This window comes from Calypte anna, chromosome 11 (genome assembly GCF_003957555.1).
Source record: "Calypte anna isolate BGI_N300 chromosome 11, bCalAnn1_v1.p, whole genome shotgun sequence".
NCBI lineage: Eukaryota > Metazoa > Chordata > Aves > Apodiformes > Trochilidae > Calypte > Calypte anna.
In genome coordinates, this window is record NC_044257.1 from 17,078,420 (window position 1) to 17,102,084 (window position 23,665).

At 39.7% G+C, this 23,665-nt stretch overlaps 1 protein-coding gene across 1 annotated transcript; it reads right to left on the reverse strand.

The window, feature by feature from the left end:
- Positions 1-2,743: 2,743 nt before the first annotated feature.
- Positions 2,744-23,104, reverse strand: ZDHHC7 (zinc finger DHHC-type containing 7). Its single transcript, XM_008501348.2, has 8 exons — positions 22,964-23,104; positions 17,891-17,976; positions 15,324-15,646; positions 12,483-12,607; positions 7,637-7,733; positions 7,106-7,187; positions 6,080-6,210; positions 2,744-5,000 (listed from the first exon to the last, which is right to left on the reverse strand). Exons 3-8 carry the CDS (start codon positions 15,627-15,629, stop codon positions 4,824-4,826), a joined length of 918 nt encoding a protein of 305 aa, XP_008499570.1. The 5' UTR covers positions 15,630-15,646; positions 17,891-17,976; positions 22,964-23,104; the 3' UTR covers positions 2,744-4,823.
- Between the last annotated feature and the right edge of the window lie 561 nt (positions 23,105-23,665).

Consider the following 23,665-nt stretch of genomic DNA (forward strand, 5'->3'; position numbering starts at 1 on the left):
CCTAGAACTGCTTTGCCAGAACAACATGGACTTCAGGTAATAAAGTCTTAATTCTCTCATGGTTATTTCTTTCCTTGCCATGTATAGCATTTATTATCATTGAATCTAGATGTTACTTTAGGTTTATTCTGCACAATAGTAGTAAGAGAAAGTGCAGAAGTTTCACTGCTGTTATTAAGCAGCTGAGACTGTGATTGCTTTGCTGCCCACTGGCTCTTCTCCCATGTGTACTCCAAGGTGACCATAGAATCATAGAATCATAGAATAGGCTGGGTTGGAAGGGACCTCAGAGATCATCGAGTCCAACCCTTGATCAACTACCGCTACAGTCACTAGACTATGAGTGCCATATCGAGTCGCTTTTTAAATGTCTCCAGGGACGAAGAGTCCACCACCTCCCCAGGCAGCCCCTTCCAATGTCTGATCACCCTTTCCGTGAAAAAATTCTTTCTAATATCCAATCTGAACTTCCCCTGGCACAACTTGAGACCCTGCCCTCTTGTCTTACTGAGAGTTGCCTGGGAAAAGAGACCAACCCCCCCCTGGCTCCAACCTCCTTTCAGGGAGTTGTAGAGAGCAATGAGGTCTCCCCTGAGCCTCCTCTTCTTCAGGCTGAACAGCCCCAGCTTCCCCAGCCTCTCCTCATAGGATCTGTGTTCGAGTCCCTTCACCAGCTTGGTTGCCCTCCTTTGGACCTGTTCGAGGACCTCAATATCCTTCTTGAACTGAGGGGCCCAGAACTGAACACAGTACTCAAGGTGTGGCCTTACTAGGGCTGAGTATAGGGGCAGAATCACCTCCCTGGACCTGCTGGCCACGCTGTTCCTGATCCAGGCCAGGATGCCATTGGCCTTCTTGGCCACCTGGGCACACTGCTGGCTCATGTTCAGCTTCCTGTCAATCCAGACTCCCAGGTCCCTTTCTGCCTGGCTGCTCTCCAGCCACTCTGTCCCCAGCCTGGAGCTCCCCATGGGGTTGTTGTGGCCAAAGTGCAGGACCCAGCACTTGGCCTTGTTGAAGCTCATCCCATTGGAGTCAGCCCATCTCTCCAGTCTGTAAGGGGTGAGTGTCAGGGAGATGGAGTTAGGCTCTTCTCAGTGGTGACCAGTGATAGGACAAGGGGTAATGGGTGTAAATTGGAGCACAGGAGGTTCAAGTTGAATATCTGGAACAATTGTTTTCCTGTAAGGGTGACAGAGCCCTGGAACAGGCTGCCCAGGGGGGTCGTGGAGTCTCCTTCACTGGAGACATTCAAAACCCCCCTGGACACGTTCCTATGTGATGTACTCTAGGTGGCCCTGCTCTGGCAGGGGGGTTGGACTAGATGATCTTTTGAGGTCCCTTCCAACCCCTAGGATTCCTTGTGATTCTGTGTGTGTGTATGCCCACTGCTGTAACAGAGCCAGGAAACACTGCACAAGTTGAATTACAGGATTTCTCCAGAAAGAAATTTGGAACACACACACACACAAAAGGACTGAGGAAGTGACACAAGCAAAAATTAAAAAATAACCAATTAACATTCCCACATCCCTATTCAAGCACAAAGTACACAGCATGAATCCAACCATTACTCTGTTTAAAACCCATCCAGAACTGGTCAAGTTAATTTTAGTGTTATTAAAGAGATTCAAGAATCATTTTGCAGTCCAAATTCTGTATTTCTAAACCTCCCAGGCCACTTTACTTTCAGCAATAGCATTGAGCACACCCACACATGAAGGCAGTGCCAACAAAAAGAAGTGAGAAGAGTCAGAGAAACACAACACTCCCACGCAGGGTGGGCACAAAGAAGTCCACAAAAGAATTCTCTGTTGCCATTGCTGCAGTCCAAGACTTCAGAAACACTTCATGAAACAACCTGACAGAACTACTAGAAATGAAATGAGACACCAGAAAGGAGATAAATTAGCAGAACCCATCTGCAGAGTCTGTTTCATTTGGAGGGTAAACAAGCTCTTAAAAAAAATACATAAATAAAGCACAGCTTAACTCTTGTGACATACAAATAGAATCAAATCAGTAACCTGCTTAAAAATACAAGAAACAGGGGCACAAAAGTGCCTTATTATACCCAGGGTACCCATGAATTTGTACAAATGGGAAATAAACCTACTTCCCATCTCTTCATCCTTTCCCTCCTTTGTACACCTGGGTTCCTCCTCATCCTCACCCTTGCTGGGTCAGTTCTGCTGAACGTGGCCCAAACTGCTGCTCCCCAGGCCACATCATTTCTGTTCTCTGCATCTGAAGCTGCAGAACTTGTGGGAAAAAGCAACATTTGTGGAGAGAAGGTAAACCTGCATTTTACACGAGTACCTTCAATGTGCAAAGCCTGAGATACCCTATTTAGTTTTCAAAGAGGAAGAAGTATTCTTCCTGTGTGTTCAGACAAAAAAGTACTAATAAGACAAGAAGTACTAATAAGACAAGAAGTACTAATAAGACAAGAAGTACTAATAAGACAAGAAGTACTAATAAGACAAGAAGTACTAATAAGACAGGAAGTACTAATAAGACAGGAAGTACTAATAAGACAGAAGATGCAGAAAAGAAAATGCTCAAGAGCAGCTAAGCAGTTAGCAGAGCTTAAAACTCTTAATAAGCAGGGTAGAAGCTTTAATTTGGAGCAGTATCATTTGTTACTTGATATACAAATAAATCACAAGACCATTAGATGTATCTAAATATATGTGAATATGCACATTCATGTGCAAAAAAAAGTGGCACAGAGAGGAGCTGATTACTTTAAGACTTCAATGAATTACTTTATTTTTTTTTTACATTAAAAAATTACAACTTAACAAGGGTTTGAAAAGCCAAGTAAACCTGATTTCACACACGCACACACTTGCTAAGTCACAGGGTCCAACGGCTTGCAGTGATGTTTTCTGATTTTCATCAGGAGATTTTATTCAACATACACATTAAGAGCCTCATGACAAAGCCAGACACATTTCCCTCCCCCTCCCTCCCCCCCCCCTTCCCAATCTTTTTGATGTGCAACCAAATACACAAAGATTCCTGTGGAACTTCCACCTTTCCCCTCAGCTACACGAGATGTAGTTTTGTTCATCTGACCACAATTTTACTGGCTGTGTCCACCTAGAAATTCTCCAGTATTAACACATCATCTCCCCCCAAGCAAAGTGAAGATTATTACCTTGTATTGCACAGGTTTTGTTCGCAGGGCCAGAGAGAAGAAATGGATCCCTCAGGAATTTCCCCCACCCAATGGTATAAAACCTGATGAAGCTGGAATTAGGATGCCAGTTACAAAGAAATGGAGCAGCAGGTCACTGGAAAAAGGAAGTGTAGCTTCTGTAGCACATAAACTTGATAATGTAAGATTCTTCAGCATGTTGGAGCTGCTTGAGGTGGGAGAGATCATCAGTGCTACTGGCAAAGCAAAAGCAAGAACAGGACAATTTTAAGGCAAGTCCCAGAACAGGGAGCTATTTACTTTCTAGGCACGATTTCAAGCTATGCATCAAGGCTCCTGCTTTATCCTTTATATTGTCAGTAATTTATAGAATAGATTAACAAGAATACAAAAAAATAGTCTAAATGTACGTTTTAAAGAATTCACTTTTAGCTGAATTTTATTACTTGCAGGTTTATAAACATTTCTTTGCACTACTGTTGTTTGTCAAGCCTGCATAAAGCAGTTCTAGATCTATATTGCTTTCATTCCTTGAAAGTAATTTTGGTTGGGAAATGGTTAGATTCAAAAATAATTCCATCTATTGCAGATCTTTCTACGTTTAAGATCTCCTGTACTTGCCAAAGGCAACCTCCCTCATTCCTCTGATGTCTGTGTTTGAGGGATCACTAAGTTAACAGCTTTCCTTCTGTGAAAAGCCTATCCAACAACCAAAAAAAAAAGGGGCAGAGCAAGACCTTACAAAGACAACTGTTTTAAACTGACTCCAATCTGCAGTACACTCGTTTTTATCTCAGACAGGTGGATATTTTCACTGGTCCCACTTACCCCTGCACAAAGGACTAGAGACAGTCCTTAAACACCTCAGCTCAAGATCCCCTAGAAGCAAAAAATTAAGAATTGGAGATGCAGCTCTGAGGGCAGAATCTGTACCACAGCTGCCAGCTGAAAGGGTTGTTTACTGAAGATTTAGAGCTTACCTAAGTGCCAAATGGGATTAATACTGCCAAACACAAGACTTTTGTGAGCCTGGGAAGACATTTGGCAGGGGTGTAACAGTGCCTCTGACGTGTTAAGCTGTTGTGTGCACCAGTCCTTTGAATCACTTGCATATGAGGAATGTGTGCCTGAAGTGGGACACAAGAGTACAGCTCTGCTTATTAGGACAAGCTGCTATATAAATTAAAACTGAACAAACCACTATTCCCTGAAACCTGGATTTAGAAGGCTAGGTCTCATTTGAGATCAACTTTCACCAGAATGCTCCTCCTTATGATTGACAACTGCACCTAAGTATATATTTTTTTTTAATATAAAAACACACAGGTAATTCCCCAAACATTTACCAAATAAAAAGGGTTTAACAAAAATGGGTAATTAATCTCATCAAATAAATTACAGTAGCATGACAACATTTGGCTTCTTTAGTGTGACCACGTGCTTTTTTCCTTTATTATCTTGCTGTTAAGACCATTACAGATCCAGTTCATGTCTTGGAAAGTTAATGAGATGTCTGTGACGATAAACGTATAAAACTCTGCTTGCTACAAGCAAATGTCTGATATCAGTTTCACCTGGTCACAGATTATATGCAGACAGCCTCCTCTGGCCCCAAATAAATATTATATAGTATTCCTTGCAAGTTCCAGCATCATTAGACTCAAACAGAAAACTCGGGTCCTCCTTTCTTTGCTCGCAGCAGGAGTCGCCTGATCCGAAATCCTGCAAAAGGGTTGATCCAGAGGAGTGAAGGCTGACCCCCAAAAACTGATTTCATGCCTTCCCAACGTAGTCTCCTCTCCCACGTTGGCTTTTCACTCTTCAGTCTTTCAATCTCCTGTATAGAAAAGACATGCAGTGATGCACTTTTAAATCTGCAGCTCAGTGAAGTCTAGTAATTCCCCAAACTGACACCTCTTCTGATTCTTTTAAGGTGTAAGATGCTGAGAGTTTCTTCTGGGAATTTACTTAGCAAGGAAGAAGTAAGAATGGATGATGGAACCTCGTGGGTACAGGGAAGAAGTCTTAGAAGATAAAATGGGTACAAGAAGGCTGCTCTACCTCTACTTCTTCCCCACCTCAAACTAAAAGACAAAATGATCAAATAAGCTGATTTCAGGGCAAAGGATCTGCAGGCCATGTACACCAGAAATTCACTAATTAAACCAGACAAAAAGGCTTCCAGGAAAAGTCTTGTACTGCAATAACTGGAGCAGGACTTACTCTCCCAAATGCAATGCTTTGAATATTTTTTTTTTTTTGTATTTCCCACTAATCAAGGCTAAATATTTACCAATTGTTTTCTAAAGTTACAGAAGTACATTTCTAAAGAGCCTACCACGAGAAAATTCTGGACATTCACAAGATTCAAATTCCTTATGCTTCCAGTTAATTACCTGTTGCAAAACATCCTCTCAAGGTTTATCACTGTAGAATTAAGGGCAAGGGAGTCAAAGGTCCAAACTATGGCTATATAAATTATGATATATATATACATATATATCAGACCCTAATAAAGGGTATCAAAGTAGAGGAAAGAGTGAAGGTTTGATACAAGATAGCCAGGTTTAAGTGTAAACCTGAGAAAAGTTAACATTTCTCATTACATGGATCAGGAGTTTGTGACAGTAGAGAAGTGCAAGCCCAAACTGAAGTCAGAAGCTGGGAAATGCCTCTCATTGAAAAGCTCATTACAAAATTCATGTTGGAAAAGCAAATTATATTCTTACAACTTACAACAATTTAAGTTCTTACAACTGCAGAAACTAAAACTGATGAGCTAATTCAGATCTAGGGTTTTTTCCCAAAATTAGAGCCTCTCCTCGTGCAAGTAAATCATTATCTCATCACATCTTCCTAGAATAATTGTTATAACAGAAGTTAAAAAGTAGAGTTGCTAAAAGCAGAGGTCTTTACCGTTTCATCATTGCATATTGAGTGGATTTGGGTGCCAAACATGACTGCAGTGAAAGTGAGAAACAGAAAACCTTCAAGGCACAAGAAGATCATCAGGATCACAGTTACAGGTGGGGAGAAGTCACTGCATTCTGTGAAAAAAAAATATGTACTTAAGAAAAAAATAAATCTATAAAGTCTGTTCATACCAAGAGATCCTGTCTTCAACAAACAAATATCTGACATTTGAAACAACATTTCACAATTACAGCAAACTTCTAATTTCTAGCAGTGCAGCACCTTCACTTGCTGCCCAAAGAAATGAAGAATTTTAAGGAATTAACACTTTTTGGCTTCCTATAAAGCACATGGTGTTGTGTCATTACAATCCTGCCTCAGTATTTCAAGGGTATAAAATAAATGTTTGCATGAGATGATTTAAGTACTGGGAACTGCACACATAAAGATGAAAGGAAACTGAAGTTTCATGCATGATAAAAACTGTAAAAACCATCACCAGTGTCAGCTCTGACTTGCTAGTTAATCCAGGTGCTCCATTTTGTTGTGATTGCTCTATTTTTTTTTAATTCACCACACAAAATGATCAGGTTCTGAGTTACACTTACAGTCACACCTCTGGAGATCCCCCAATCAACTGATTAATGAAATTATTATTTAATAGAGAAGAAATGGTATAGTTATATAGGAAGCAGAACATTTCAAGTATGAAAAGGACTAAGATTTCATTTAACAGAATCTTCAGCAAAAAGCAGTCACATGGATGCCCCTGTTGCATCAGGTACCAAGAAGAAAATATGATCAACCATTTTCTGCCAAAAGCATGAGATCAGAAAGAGCTTTGGGACACTGGAGCACTAAGAATATTCCAAGAGGGACATCTTAGAAAATTTTATTTTCTACAGGACCTCACTTTAAAAAGACTGAAGTCCTGGAATATTTCATCCATGGGGCTGAAAGAAGTGGAACACTGTGACCTTCTCTTAATATCTGCTGATTTGTGTCAGTGAAAGTGAAGTATTTTCTTACCAGTCCACTGCCCTCGGACACAGGAGAAAAACTGAAACCCACAGAGGACGAGCGCATGAGCTGAAATTAGGGCTATGTACATCTGGAAAGAAGAGAAAGTGCTCACTTTTGACTGCTGCCAGGTAGCAAACCAGACATTCCATTCAGCCAAGCCTTCACCACTGCACACCCCTTTCCCATTTCTCTTCTTAAAGCAATACAAGGATGTAAAAACAAATTCTAATTAAGTTTGAGTCTATAAGTGTGGGCAGCGATGGAAGCCTAAGGATTAGCTCCCTAAATCACAGAACCATTTTACTAATTGTTACTACACAGCAAAATTAAACCAGTTTAAAATAACAGCACTTTAAAGATAATGAGAGGGACTAAAAATGCCTTCCTGCTTGGAGAATATTTGCACAGAAGGAAAAAAACCCCACCAACACAGAGCAATTTCAGCCTTAAGCCATTACTTACAACTAAGAATAATCAAAATTTTTATAATCAGTGGAGATCCATACTGAGCTCAAGCTGCTGTTGATCTTCACTTACCGTAAACAGAACAAAAAACCTCTGATTTTTCTCCCCCACACAATTATTCACCCAGGGGCAGTGGTGATCCATCTTCCGAATACATCGTTTGCAAATACTGAAGGAAAAGAAAGGAGATTTCTGTTGAGAAAGAAAACTTTGCATTTTCATGTAGAAAAAAAGGGTATCCAATGGTCATAAGATGATGTGCTGAAAACTTTCTTGACACAGACTGAACAGTGATTTTTATTTGCATGTTTTTAAAAGCTATTTGCCTGCTCACAACTCAGCTTTTGGTTGGTAAAAAACTGACTGTGTATATAAAATATTCTTCATGGAAGCAAAACAGTATTAATAGGAGAACCACTGCATATCCAAACACACAATCAGGAAAATCCTGTAATGTTTTAGACACTTATGGCACTGAATGTGCAAAGCTTTAGTTTAATTCAATATTAAAAAAAAAAAAACCAAACCTCCCTTCTGGGGAAGTTTTAGACAAATCAATTATTTCACATTAACAGACTTTCAGGTTGTAAAATTAGTTTGTGAATAAGAAAACAAAAAAAAAAGGAAAGAAATTCATGTCTTCAAGAGAGAAATTGTCACTTTCAAGGTTTCAACTGGCCATACAATTCTGTACTCATGCAATCAAAATCTCAACTAAATGTCACATCTTACTTCCTCAACATAGAACAAAAATATTTAAACTATAAGCAGCACACACATTCCTTGCCTGCTTGCTAATGTAATATTTAAACACTATTGTTCTTTACTAGTTCTGCACCTAGCTTAGTTTTTTTGCACAGTTTTCATTCAAGATTATTGCCAGAAAAATCAAATATTTCCATAATCCCATTTTGTAAGCACTAGGCCATACAGCATCAGAGGGTTCAGTTCTCTTATATTCAGGTCCATCTGCAGCCAAACCCAAAAAGGTTCCACAAGAGAAACAGAACAGTTGCAACATATGCTGAAGTTCTCCCATAAACCAATAACTTAAGTATTTATACTTGGTACTTCATCTTCCTAGCTTAGTACTTAGGACAGCCATCCACTCAGAGGGTTTCAGATTTTCCTTCAGAACAGCTGAAATATCAAGTGTTCTCATTTCTTCAGTTACAAAACCAAATAAGCCTAAAAAATGCAGGCCCTATTATTCAAACCCCTTTGTAATGCATGCTTGTCTATGTATGGTACCTATGAGTGCTGCAGTGACAAGGCATGAGGCAAAGCCAGATGATTGTCACTAGAGAGAAGAACAGGGGGTGTGTGGGGAGGGGAAAAAAATAAATAAATCAGTGCTCTGAGGCATAAAATAACTTTTAAATCACTGCATGTGCATGACGATAAGGTAATTCAGCAGAAGGCAGAACATACTCCCTCTGCAGTTTATAGGACAGAATCCCACACTCCTCACTGCTCCTCTGAAGCTCCCTTTGCCCTGAGTTTATCATAACCCAGCCCCTACATTCCCACTGCATCTGGTTTTCTGGACATTAATCCTCTGATGCAAATTACTTTTTAAACAGTGTCAGTTACACCTGAAAATCCCAACACCATAACTAAACACTACACCCATTCTCCAAGGCAGAAGAAACAGGGCTCATTCCCAGGAAGGCATTCAGAAGGCTCTCCAAAAGATTTTCATTTCACAGCCTGTAAATTCAGCCTGTAACACCAAATATACACTTTCACTCTAAAAAGAATATTAATGTGAAGTACTGAGTGCAATCCCATTGAGGCTCAATCAAGCCAAACACTGGAGGCTGGAGGTGAGCAGGACTTGTTTTTTCTCATTCAGTATTTCTCACAAGCCCCCACAGACCTCTTCAAGACATCAAATGTCTGGAACTCTGCTTTCATTTCTCATTTCACACCAGAATTCAACCAACACTTCCAGCCAACCAACTCAGAGCAATGCTCAGACACTGGTTCTGCCTTCTTCCTATCCCCATTACTTGAATTCTACTCCTTGCTCTGTCCAAGCACAGATGTTATTGCAGCAAGAACTTGGGAAGTTCACTCCATTAGCTGGGATGTTTCACTGTTCCTTGAACACTCACACCTTTCACAAGAAGAAGGAGCAGCTGTGGGCAATGGAAAGGTCTTCTCCAGGTTGGAATTGCTGCAGACTGCACTCAAGCAAAACTGCAGGTGGAATTAGTTTTCAGCATCAAAGCTAACATTCAGGAAGACACAGCTAATGGCTTAAGATAAATTGGTCTGGATAAGAGGAACTGACAGGGAGATTGATGCAAACATCTCAGCCACCTGATTCTGAATAACAGTTCCCCACAAATAAACACAGGCAGTTGGAAGAGGCTAGAAATAATGACAGCTGTGCTCTCCCAGTGAAAGAGAAATAGCATTTACTCAGGATAAGCCTCTTCCTTATGCTGAAAATGTTAACTGCTTAGTTAAACCTCAGTTTAATCTATTTCACTGGGGCTGGATATTTAGCTGTAATTTCTTTTTCTTTTTCCCATCACTAATGTGTATTATGAAAGTCTTTTTCTTCCTCAAAGAACTTCTGCTGCAGTGTTGCACAACAATTTTCATAACTCCATCATAAGAGTCTCTTCTGTTAATAATTTACTGCTCAAAGCATGCACTGCAGCTTTGAGTGGAAGTATTTCCCAACAGGAACCAACTTGAATTTCCATTTTCAAGTCTCTTCTATCAGCAAATTGCCACTTTGACTCTCTGGGACTTGACCATCCTTTTAATGTCCTTGGAGTGGGTTTGTAAGCCAATAAAAAGTAGCAGTATAATCAAACAAACCCTTTTTTCTCTTTGGTAAACTTTTGCAGTGCTAAATTTATGGCAGAGAATCAGACTCTGCTAAGTGGTCAATGCAGTGTGTGCTCAGCACTCAAAAATTTACAAAACCCCTCTGTTTAACTTAAGTTGAACAGCATGTACTGGATGAGTAACAAAGACAAGTAAACCATATATCCAACTCCTGATAAAACCATGGCAGCAGGCTTAAAAAAGGACAGCAGAGACTTTCAGGCCCTGGCTTTCAAATTCCCTTGTGCAGAATATCTCACTGTGTGTTTCACAAAGGCAGAGAAAAGTAAAACAACTCCCAAGAGATGCTAAAAAGCCATGTCCTTGAGCCAGTGGTTAGTGAAAACAAACCTGCTGAAAGTATCACAGTTTTCCTTCCTTGTAGACCATATACACTCTTGGTCTGCTTAAACAATAAACACCACTCAAATTCTTCTTATAAATAATGTATTAGTAACTGCAATGGTTGTGGATCAAGGGTTGGACTTGATGATCTCTGAGGTCCCTTCCAACCCAGTCAATTCTATGATTCTATGATTCTGTTTCAAGTCCCTACTTAGCTTATTTCTATTCTTCTTATGTAGAGTTCAACATGTCTTCATTTAGGGCTACTTCCAAATTAGTAAATCCCATCAGGATAGGATGTGGAAAACACTTTACAAAAATACCTGCAAAGCTTCTATTGAAGTCAGCCTAAATCTGAGATGCAAATAATTTTCAGAGCTCCATCCTCCAGCCAGCAGCAGCTCTGAGGTGTCCCTTTTACCACAAACTCAATGCCAGGACAACTGAACAGACTGCACAAAGCTGTTCTGGCTCCCCAGAGAGGAGCAGTTTTTATTCTGCCACACAAAAGCAGCTGCACTGCTTCCACCCTCAGCCCTTCTGAGCCAAGCCCTCCAGCTGTATTCATCTAACACTCTACCAGAGCTAAAAAAGCCAGCCAGGACCCAAAGCTCTGCACCTGAAGGCAGCTCTGCTACCTGCATCTGTGCAAGAGCTGCCCTACACCACAGCTGAACTCAAAAGATCATTTTATTCTTGACTATTTATACATGAAATTTTTCCCTTCCCACTCCAGACACAAAAACCCACTCACATCTGAGTGAAGAACAAGATTTGAGTGCCAAGGCAGAGTGTTTATAATGGAAATAGCTTCTCAGCCATAACTCTCACACAGACAAGTGACATACTCTGAGACATTTCATTTAGAAACCACCAATTTAAAGAATAATTTGAGTCCTGACAAGACTTCACCCTGTTCTTTTGATGGGCACACTAACTCAGAGCCTTAAATTTGATATGCCACACAATTCAAGACACATCTCTCCTCACACTTAGAGAGAACCACCAAAAATATTTACATATTTATGTAATTCTCAATTACACAGGCATACCTATTTTTCAACTCTTGCACAACAAACATAACAAACCCATAGTGCCTGAAAACTCAGGAGATTGAGAATTAAAAACTTGATATATTTACTAACTTTTCCATAGCACATTTAGTTCCAATTATCAGCACTTCTGTCCTTATTAAAAATAATCTTCAATAAGCAGAAGTGCATTTAACCAATTATGCATACAGCCTTGGGAAATAATCTGCCAATCCACATTTAAGTTCAAATGACACACTACAAAGATAAATTGACATGAATTAAAATGATAGTTTGGAACTAATATCTAGCTTCTTAATTTAAGGCTGCAGGGGTCATTTCATAAATCAGCTGCTACCAGAAATTTCCTGTCAGAAATTCTTCTCTTTGCTCTGCATTATCTACAGTAAAATAATTAGAGTGATGCACAGGAAAAAATATCCACAGCTCAAAGAGCATTTATTTAAGACACCACATTATGATTATGTTTTTAAAAATTCAAGTCTCTTGCTTCTTTCCCCTCATCCACATTCCTTTTGGGGCAGAGCATACTGTATTTAAAAAATACTCTGCAATGTATGAATCTGAATATTTGAGACCAAAAGAAACTGTGAGGGAGAAAAAACAACACAAATATCAGGAACCTTAATTCCAAAACTCAATATTGCACAACTGCTTTAAAGAAAACCATGGCATACCTGCAATGGTGTGCACGTTCAGGTTTGATACTACAGCACTTGGGACATTTGTAGATCACTTCTCCTGGCTTCAGTTGCAAATTATCCATGTATTCTTTAGTGGCATTTCCTTTGGGTACAGCTCCCTGAAATAATTTCAATTAAAAAAAAACCAAAAAAGCTGCTTAAATGGTGTGAGAGCATTTAAAAATGCATTTTGTAGATGTTGTACCAGTAATATCAGGATAATTGCTGAAATAAGCTCATTTATTCAAAGCCAGTCCATCATAAGCCAGAATCATTACCAAATGAATAAATTACCTCTGCTTGACCTTAAATGCAATTTCACTTAAGCAAGACCCATCCGTGGCCAAGCTTTAGCATAGTTCTGATAGAATCTACTGCCAGTAGCACACAGAAAATGGGGAGGAAGACATGTTTTTACATGCAAATACAAGCTCTGCAGGTACAATATCTGCTGAGAAATCACTCTGAACAAGCACTACCAAGAAATGAGCTTTCTTACAGCAGCTTGTGTTCATGGGGATGTTTAATTATTAGGCCAAGCCATCCACAAAAAATACATCAGCAACAACTGTTATTTCAACTCTCAAAACCCAAGGTTTAGCCACCTGCACCTCCCAGTTTTCTCAGAAACAAGAGTTTGCCTCTTTTTGCATCAATACTTCAGCACTTGGCTTGAACATTGAATCACTATTGGTTTTTTTATTCTACATCTGGCACCCAGCTACTGGGAGGGCTGGTGGAACTACATGGAAAACAGTTGAAGGAATTTATCCTGTAGAAAAAGAACCCATCAGGAAAAGAAATGATTTTTTGGTGATTAGTTCTCTGAGCTGTTCACCACAGAGCTGCCTTCAAGACAACAGGGAAGATGATGAATGGATAGGAACAGTAGCCAGGATTGCTTCTTCCAGTAAAATATTAACCCAGAGCCTCCCAAAATCAGAATCCATTTTGGGATTAGCAAGAAGAAAACAATGGAAGGTACCACTGTCACCTTGCTTATTTATGGAGCTGAAAGCTTGTCTGTGACAGGAAGAAACTGTGAAATAAACCAGGATGTGTAATGAAAGTGCAATGGTCTTTCTGTATCAGCTCCTCCAGACCAGCACTTGTTTCACACAGGGACAGCATTCACCAGCTCAGTCTGTAATTATTTCTCATTCAGAAAGACCCCACTGGCAACATCATCACTTTCCACAAACACCTTCAGGTAAAGGAGTTTTTGGGACAGAACTAAGAAACCTGCAGACACTTCAGGTTCAAGTGCAAAACATTTATCTACTTAGGCAGGAAGATTTTGTTGCCTATGGCCTGGAATAACAATCTTGAGTTTGTATTGCCTGAGAAAGAGCCCAAGCTCTGCCCCAGATGAGCTCTTTGGTGAAGTGGTGCTTCAAACTGGAGCCATATGACCTTTGCTGGAGTACTGAGAGCTTCTGAAACACTCCTGTTGTATTGCTGAAGTGTTCTTTGCAAGATGAAAATTCTCATCGTTAATACTTAGGTGTAAACACTCTGAATTACCTCAGAGAGAACTCCTAAAGCACAAATTCACCTTGTTTCAGTTAAATTTGTGCTTACAAAACACAACTCACATTCACCTATTCACCTGCCACTGAGGGCAGCAACCTCAGGCCATGCTATTAGCATTTTGCTGGTAAAAATTTGCTCTATTTCAAAAATATCTTTCCTAGTCTCAGATGTTCACCAGTCCCTTTCAGTGAAAAAATAAACCCTACTTTTATAATTATAGAAATAAATTTAGTTCACATATATTTGCAGGCAGATTATTCCTTTTTCCTTCAACCTTAGTTTCTATCACAGAGTTTTATCTTCCAATCTGGGAGTCACCAGGAAAGGAGTGGAAGAAAAAAGGTAGCAGTTAATTTCAATTCCTATCATGTTTTATCCATAATGAACAAAATTGGTCTAGAAAGACACACAGTTTTTCCAGGACATATTTTTAATGCAATCTATTCTTAAACCACAAACTTTCTTAGCTGTCACAGTCTGTAGAAGTTGCAACATTTCACCACTGGGTGTGGGCTCAACAGTAAATCAAAGACCTAGCAAACCATTAACTAGAACACCCTGCTGTGTTTTTTAAACACTCCCAGAACTTCTATATCCACTGTTGAGCATCTCAAAAATCTGGAGAAAACAGATGTTTTCCCCCCTCACCCTCTCTCCTCTGATTTATTCCCTAAAAAGAATACAAAACAACTAATCTGATCTCTTGCACTCTTGAAAAGTCCTAAGAAATGTGCATTTCCAGGACCTCTTACACCGTTCCTATGTGGGTTCAACTTAACTCTCCCTTTCCACTGACTCCAAATACCCAAACACAGAAAAGTGTGAATCATGAAGCACAGCAGTTCTTACTTTATGCCAGTATGTGACAGAGGTTTTTCAGCATGTCCACCTCTAAAAGCTCTTTGTGTGCCATAAATGAAGACACATTTCAAATTAATCACTAAGATGAAGCTACAACTTCTTAGAAGTTTTGAATATATGGCAAAAAAAAAAAGAAAAATTAGAACAAAAAAGGCCAAAGCTTTATTACCTTCTTCAGAACCTGAGTTGATGTTTCACAAATAAACTGTATTTCTCATGAGCCTCCCCTTTATAAATTAATTTTATTCTTTATAATTTTATATATTAATTTTATACCCCTCTTATAAATTAATTTTATACTGCCTGCTCCTAAAGTCAAAACTTATTTATGGTTTCATTAGCAGAACAACAAGAAAAATGCAGACACCACTGCTTCAAATTGAGGGTTCTGCATCCAACACCAGGGAAGAATCCAACACCAAGGAACATTCCCATACTTACTGGATCAGTGAGCATAGTTCTCAGATGTGATGACAAAGCCAGCACTGCCAAGCAGTTAAAGAGAACCCCGTTGATCACAGAGTACCAAAAGTCTTTGGAAGGCAGCAACATGACAAAAGTTACTACAAAGTCTGCATAGACAACCAGCAGCCATGTCATTATGGCACAGACCATGCCACAGCCATCCCGGATGAACCAAACCCTCTCTGCCATGTCAGCCTCTGAGGAAGAGGAATCGTAGCTGTCATTTTCAGCAAGAAGTGGGTGGTGCTCAACATCCCGGAACCTGTGGCCTGATGACTGCATGGTTTTCTGGCCTCACCCTGCAGGAAACAAAGGGATCACTGTAAGGCAGGAGTTCACTGGAAATACAGGTGCTTTGGGGGTTTTATTTCTGTGTGATAAAACATAATCAGGTTCAAAACACATTTTTTTTTGTTTGTTTACCAAAACCTCGACAATTTTTTGACTCTGTAAAGACAAAACATTTCTGTAAGCAAAAGACACTCATTTACAAAGTTTAATCCACAACTCTCTAAGACATTTACTGGGTTTTAGAATCTTTTAACTTTCTTTGTAATCATGCAACTTCAATGCTTGGCAAAGGGGTTTTAAAATGGTTTCATTTCCATCTTGCTGTGCCTGTAAACTATTAATACCCTTTTGTTAACAATGCAATCTCTTTCTTTTATCTTAAATGGCAAAATCTTCATTAAATTATAGCTCATGTTTCTCAAAAACCAGAAAATTATGTCACCAGACTGTTGACTTTTCACATTGCTCCAGCAACCTAGCAAAGAGCAGGAAGAAAAAAACAGACTGGAAATAAAGCTGTTCTACTACATTGGTCAAAACAACAGAGTAAGTTAAAAAACTGCTAAATTTGTTGACAGAAGTGATATTGTGTTGAAAAAACCCAAAAAACTGTTTCAAAGATAAACTGAAAAACTTACAAAATGGTTTCATATCAGACCAATCTTAAGGGGAAAAAAAAAACCCTGTTCTACTAGCATGGCAATGGATTACATGAAACAGATTTTCAAAGAACACATTAATTAATTTAATTTCATGAACACTCTTTTAGGGCTTTGTTGTTGTTCCCATGTAGAACACAAACAAGACTTGAAACCTTAATAGTTTTCATAAAACCAGAATAATTTCCCAGACATCTCTAAAAAGAAAAGACAGCAAATGGCAGAGCTGAAGTGCTATCAACAAACAGGAGACAAATTAAAGCTTAAACACTGTGCATTAAGAAGAGCCTGCTACTTCTGAAGTATTCTGTGTTCTAAAAATCATATTGATTCATGCTATTAAAGGCCATGTCTGAGATAACCTTGAAAGCATTATATTGATTGATGACAGGCAGGCAGAAGTCTCTGCTTTTTTCCCCTTATTAATGGCAGCTTACATGTGACTGGGAGGAATTAGGGCACTTGAGTTTACATCCTGAGACCCTGAGCACAGCATCACTGTGTTAGTTTAAAATGGTCCAAGTGACCATTACTAGGTAAAGAGACTCACACAGAGAGCTTCCAGATGAAGCTATGTATTTTTAAATCCTTTAAAAAAACCCTCTCAGTCCTAGCTACCAAGAATTAATTCAGATAAATGCATTCTGCCCAGTAAATCTTTCTAAGATGTGTTAATGAGGGATTCAGGCAGGAATAATCCATGAGATTAGAAATAAAAACAAGTGTAGGGAGATTATGGTGTAAAAATTCCAGAGAGTTTCACACAAGTCACTTTTCTTTACTAGAATGTGGCTATTAAGCTATGGGTGAGGGTAGCCACACACTAGAAAAAAACCAACAAACTTAGAAAATAATAAACTTAACCTCTCCTGAAAGCAATTCAAACTTAATCTGAATAACTAAAGGCCTTCTCTTTTTGACTGCTTGAAGTTATTGTAGTATTTCTGAAAATTTAGTTAAAATGACAATCCATGCCTATTAAATTCAACAGTATTTTAGGGGCTTCAACCACTCACTGTGGTCAAGGCTTGTTAAAAAAAAAAAATAAAAATGAAGCTTCATGAAGCCTACATAGTTAGCAGCTGGAACATGAAGATAACCTAACAAATCAGCTATTATCTCACCAAAAATAGGCACATAAAATTGTAAAGACGTGTTGTCTTGCTTTTTTTCTCTCTTTTTAGAAGCCCTACTCCCTCAAGACCTGCTGCTTTACAGTTGTTTTCATTTGTTGGAGAGAACTGAACGAACCAAAAACAAACTCCCAATTCTGAAGCTTCTTCCAGAACACAAATTTGGAATTCCAGCCATCTAAGGTACAATATCTCAGAAGAAAAATATGCAATTATTTTTCAACCAAGGGAGGTTTTCAGCTGCTCAAATCAACAAGTTAACTTAAACCAGAACAGGCATCAAGGCTCTGAAAAACAAAATAAATCAGTATTTGTGTATATCAAAAACTTGATTTTTAGATGAATTCTGCAAGCAACTCCTTTATCATGCACATGAAAGGGCATAATATTACAGTTTTCATTTTGGTTTATTAGAGATAACCAAGAAACTTGTTAGCACAACAAGGAAAAACTCACATACCTCACAAATACTGTGTTTGTTATTCTGACATCATGTCCCTCCTTTGGGCTATCCTGGGCTATTCACATAGTCATATCTGATGTAATCTGAAAAGATATCATTAACAAAATGTACTTTTACTTCATCAGGAAAATAGTGTTAAGCACAAGTAATATACATGGATAGAAGTATCTTGAAATACACTGCAGGTATGTACAACAAACAAGGTTCTGACCAAAAGGAAAAAAGTTTTAGATTAAGCCAAAGAACAACCCAAAAAACTCTAAACACTGCTTCAAATAACATTATACCTGTCTTGATCACTGTTTTTTTAAGTTGGATACACAGATTTTAGCATTCCATACTAATTAATCTGAAGATCTACTTCTTTGTCCTGTTTGCCACTCCTGTATGACTAAGAGAGAAGAATATAAAAAGAATAATAAAGTTATTTTATTGCTTTCAGAGCTTAGAGCAAGGTTTTTGGTAGCAGGTTATTAATAGCAAGTATGCAGTCTTAATATTGTTTTTATAACTGTAAAATGACATAGGAAAAAAATTGGTTTCACTGCAACTATTAGACCAAGCTATAGCAGGTTTAAATTAAAGAAGCTGCTTCTCCCAGAATCTGTACATAAAAGAAAATGGCTCACAACTATGCCAAGGAGAATATACACTTATAAAGTCCTCCTTGCTAGAAATTCAACCATATAAGTAAATAATGACCACCTGATATGACACATATAGCCATTTACTTGGAATGGAAAGCTTCTGAAACAAGCTTGTTATTAAAAAATTCCAAATGCAACCCTGCTGATGGGGTTATTCAGTATAAATCTTCACATTTTCCCAGTTCAAGGAGAATTATACCAATGCAGACTCCCCCTGAAACTGAGAAGGCTCATGTCTTATTTAAATGATCTCCCATAATCTACTGCAAGCCTAAAAGGTAATGCAATGCTTATTATGCACATGTAATTGCATGAAGCTCCTGATTGCCTTCTGTTTTCCTTCCTAAATAAGCTTTTATACTTTTGTTAAACAAGTTTTCACAATATTGTGAAATTCATAATCATTAAGTTGTCATGGGTATGGCATTTTGTAGAAACTAAGTAGAAACAACAGAAAAAGAAGACAGGTTGTGCATATCACAGTAATTTGCAGTGTCACCCACCCATTCTCTGAGCTGAAGATGACAAGCAATAGAACAGGCAGGCTCAGCTTCTGCAGGTGAAATATTCAAGACAGTGATCACTTGAAATTGTCAGCAGAGAATTAATTGACAAGGCAGAGCCATGATTTGGTCACTCAGTTCCCTAATCCTACATCCAGCTGTGCAAAACTTCAGTGTTCAGTGCAGCCTCATCAGTTTCTGGCTCACATGGAAGTGTCACCTCAGTTCAGCTTTTGTGACAATTGCAGGTTTAGTCATTTTCATGTCATTTTTCCTTCCCTTGCTCCTGTAGGTTGCACTCCTCTCTAGCTGCCTACACCATTACCCCCCTACCTTGGTCCCCTTCAAGGCAAAGAGGATAAGTGTTAGAAAACCCACTTAGGTTTTATGAAGAGCTGAGCATCCCCACTGAGATGCTCACAGCTTTCCTCTAGCCTGTTAATTTATTTCCTTCAATGTGTGTCCTAACCAAATTTACATTTACACTCAAGTCTTTGTTGTACACAAAGCACAAACCAGCAGGACAAAGCAGGACATTTCAACCTCTATATGCCACACAACAGGTTTTAACTTGAACTTTTAAAAGTCTTTACCTAGGATTATAAGATAACACTAAATTATTCAATGTTTCATGCCAAATGTCATCTGCTTGCAGGGGTGGTTATTAAACCCAAACTGATGCAATTCCACTCTTAAATGTTACTTGAATGAATGTATCATCTGACCTGCACCTTGCTGCTCATGAAACACAGGCCCAAAACACAGATATATTATTGTGATAAAAAATTTTGAATAAGTTACATTAGAAACTCATGATCATTAAAAGAAGGTTTTGTAAAATGACTGTGCCAGAGATATTTCTGCTTTTCTAGGGGAGCCTAAAGAAGATCCACAGCAACAGCAGATCTTAAGTTTACTGGAAGAAGGTTACCAAGGGCATTAGGAAGATTAATGATAGAGTACAGCTACTGTATCATGAGGCTCCTGTGCTGTCAATTAAATAAAAAAGGGCATTCCAGGGTTAATCACAGCCCTTTTCCCTTCTAGTTTTTTGAGGAAGATAAAAATCTATACATAGGCTAAAAAACTGTCAAAACCTCAATCTTTTGTTGGGTGGCTTTTTCTTCCAATCCGTGCAACAGACAATTCCTAAGATTCTTCATATATCAGTTACAACACAGTAAAGAGAATGCTCTTATTTCAACATTTCTGATTATTTCTGAGAAGCCAATACTTGCAAGGACACTAACAGCTCCTGACCACTAGAATAACAATCCAGCAGTTTTAAAATACAACGGATTTAAGTCCTACCTAGAAAGCACAGTGTGGGTGGGAAATCAAAACCCCACAACTGTAGTCTCCTTACAGGATTACAGCATAAACATTAACTTCAATAACTGCAAAAATTCAGAGTAAAACAGATGGCCACACCTACTACAGCATCCAAGGCCATCAGCAATTCAGAGCACTCAATTCTGACAGATAAATACCAATCAGATCATGTCTGGATGTAATCATGCCTGATACTTTTTATTAGATACATGCAATTCAAACTGCAAAGCCATTTAAGAAGTGAACTGAGGTTTGTTTCAACTTCTCAGGGACTGATCTAGCAAGCAAATAAAACCACTGCAATAATTACAGCAACCAGCAACTGCACTTGGACAGACACAGTGGACACAACTCTGGAAAAGAGCAGCTGAAACAGCTTGTGATAGAAAACCATGAAACAACCCCAGTGTTGCTATCAGCTTATTCCCAAATCTGTCCCATACCCTCAGTGACACAGCTCATCCTTACTCTAAATCCTGACTGCTTTTGCTCTAACTCCATCTATTTTGTACCATATTTCTCTTGTTTATGCATCAAAGCCCTTTTTTTCTTCTGAGCCATCTTGGCTTTAGTCCAGGCACACACTGACACTTAACAGTGGAAACATAAATAATGTGATGCTGTTTATATACAAACACCTGGCAACAAATTCAAGATGTGATCTTCAGTGAGTACAGATTTAACACAGTGAAGGTTTAAGCTATTGTAATGATTCTTCTTCCACCATTCTCTTACTAAACAAGTGCCAGGCCACAGGGGAGCACTGGAATTGTTTTTCTGCTGCAAAACGAGGATGTTTCTTTTAAATAACCTCTGAAAAAGTGTATATAGCAGTACTTAAGTGTGAGTGACTTACTGGGTACTCTAATTAATTATATCTTTTTACCAGTAGCATCCTTATAAACGTCCTCAAAACTGAGCAATGAGAATTCAGAGTAAAGCAAGTTATGCAAAACAAAATAATAAAATCAATGCATGTTGTCACAAAACATATTTATATAAAGTATTAGAGAGCTTTGCTATCAGTAATAACCCAAACAGATTCAAGTTTCTAAGTCTCCTTTCCATAAGCACAAAAATAACATCCAAGATGTCCAGCAAGGTTATCTCTTTTGATAACATTTTCTTCCCCCCCCCAGATGTGGAAATCAAAGAAAAAAATATTTCTGGTGCCAAGAGAAGACAAACAGTCAGATACATGAGGAGTTCACTGAGCTGCAACAGCAAGGACAGAACACTTCTGCATTAAAGAATAACCTTTACTTGGGAGAAGGACAATCCATGGCTGGGCTTTGTACCTTCCCTCTCCTGGAACAGGGCCACAGACTCAAATTCAGATTAGACTCCAGAAAGACAGATTTTCTTAAATAAGTATCACCACTGTTAATGTGGAGACAAAGCTTTACTCCTTTGCCAGTGGCAACTGGATGATTAATATTCTACTTCAGAGTATAATCTCTGAATTCTAATTTCTGCATTCATTAATATAAGACATCTCCTCACACTTGAAATTTTCAGTATTGATTAAAAGAGTGTTAAAGCCTTTGTTTCAATGCTTCCTCATATCAGACACACATAAAATCTCACATTTCCTCTTTATTTTTCATTTTCAGCCCTTTGGCTACTACAGAATTCTATCAAGTTAGTTTCCTTCTAAGTTCGATGTCTTAATAAAAGGCATAAAAAAGAAATCCATCCAGCTTATATGACACATAATATACTACATTAGAGCAAAACCAAGGAAGTTTTAGAGAGATTAAAACTATTATCAATGTCTTTTAGCCACAATTTCTTTCAGCTATTTAACTCTGATCTAAACCCGACATAATTTTACATCAGTTTCATCTACTAATGAAGCAGCACAGCTCTGCTTTATCTGTAAATTTTCAAAGTCAGAGAGCATCCACTTCAAAAGATCTAATTTAAATCCCTTAATGTGAAGTCACAGTGACTTCAACCCAATTATGTCTCCAGCAAAGGGAGCAGCTACATCACTGCCATCCAGCATCCCAATACTATTGTACAACCGTGAAACACCCAAAGACTTCCCAATCCTTTGGGTTTGGATTTAGTTTTTTTTTTAATGGCACAGCTCAGCTAGGTGAGCTCGCTGTTCAGAGAGTGAGCTATCTGCATTCCCACTTCCCTCCTGAAAACAAGGAAAACCAGCAGCACACAAATCAGAAAAACTCCCCAGAGTGCTGGAGCGTTATTGGAAAGCGGTTCCAGTTCCCTCCCCTCTCAGCTCCCCACAGCAGCTGAGACACGCAGCTGTGCTGCTGACAAATGACTTTTAAATTTTTTATTATTTTTTCTTTAAAAAACGAGTCATTAGCGCAGCCAAGACCTAAGAGAAAAAAAAAAAAAAAAAAAAGCCCACTAAGACCCGACACCCAACACCCATCAGGGAGGAGGCTTTGCCAGGGAGCCCACCCCTCATCCCCAGGCTGCTCCCCGCTCCCTCTCCTCAGGACACCGCTCTCCTGCCCCACAGGGCCGGGGAAGAGTAGAAGGAAAGGCGGGGGGTGGCGGGGCCCGGCAGCGGGCAGGCTGAGGGAGAACCGGCTCCGGGAAGGGGATGGATTTACCTCAGCGGCGGCAGCGGCCCCGCTGCCCTCACAGCTGCGGCTAGAGCCGTGCCGGCGGCGCGGTGGGGCGAGCCGGGGCCGAGCCCCCGCCGCTGGACCACCGGGGCCGCCACCGTGCCCGTGGCCGAGAGCTCCGCGGAGCCGAGGACACCCGGAAACGGGAAGGGCAGCGCGGGAGGAGGAGGAAGAGGAGGAGGAGGAAGAGGAGGTGGAAGCCGAGCGGAGCCGCGGGGCGCAGGCGCGGGGCGGGCGGGAGGTGGAGCGCTGCGCAGGCGCCTGCAGACGGGGAAGGCGGAACGGCCCGGGACGCGCAGGCGCCTCCAGAGGTGGGGGAACTGCGGGTGAGGGAGAGTCCCGGGATTCACAGAATCACGGAATGTTTTAGGTTGGAAGAGACCTCCAAGGTCATCCAGTCCAAGCTTTGACCAACACCGCAGTCAGCTACAAAACCATGTCCTTAAAAACCAGGTGCAAACGCGTTTTAAATGGCTCCAGGGATGGTGATTCCAACACTGCCCTGGGATGTCCCGGTGCCTGACAGCCCTCCCCGGGAAAAAAATATTTCCTAACATCAGCCTAAACCTACCCTGGTGCAACTTCCATCCATTCCATCCATTCACTAAGGAGCAGAGGCTGTTGTTTCCCTCCCTGCTCCAACCTCCCTGGAGGTAGTAGGAGAGAACTACGAGGTCTCCTCTCAGC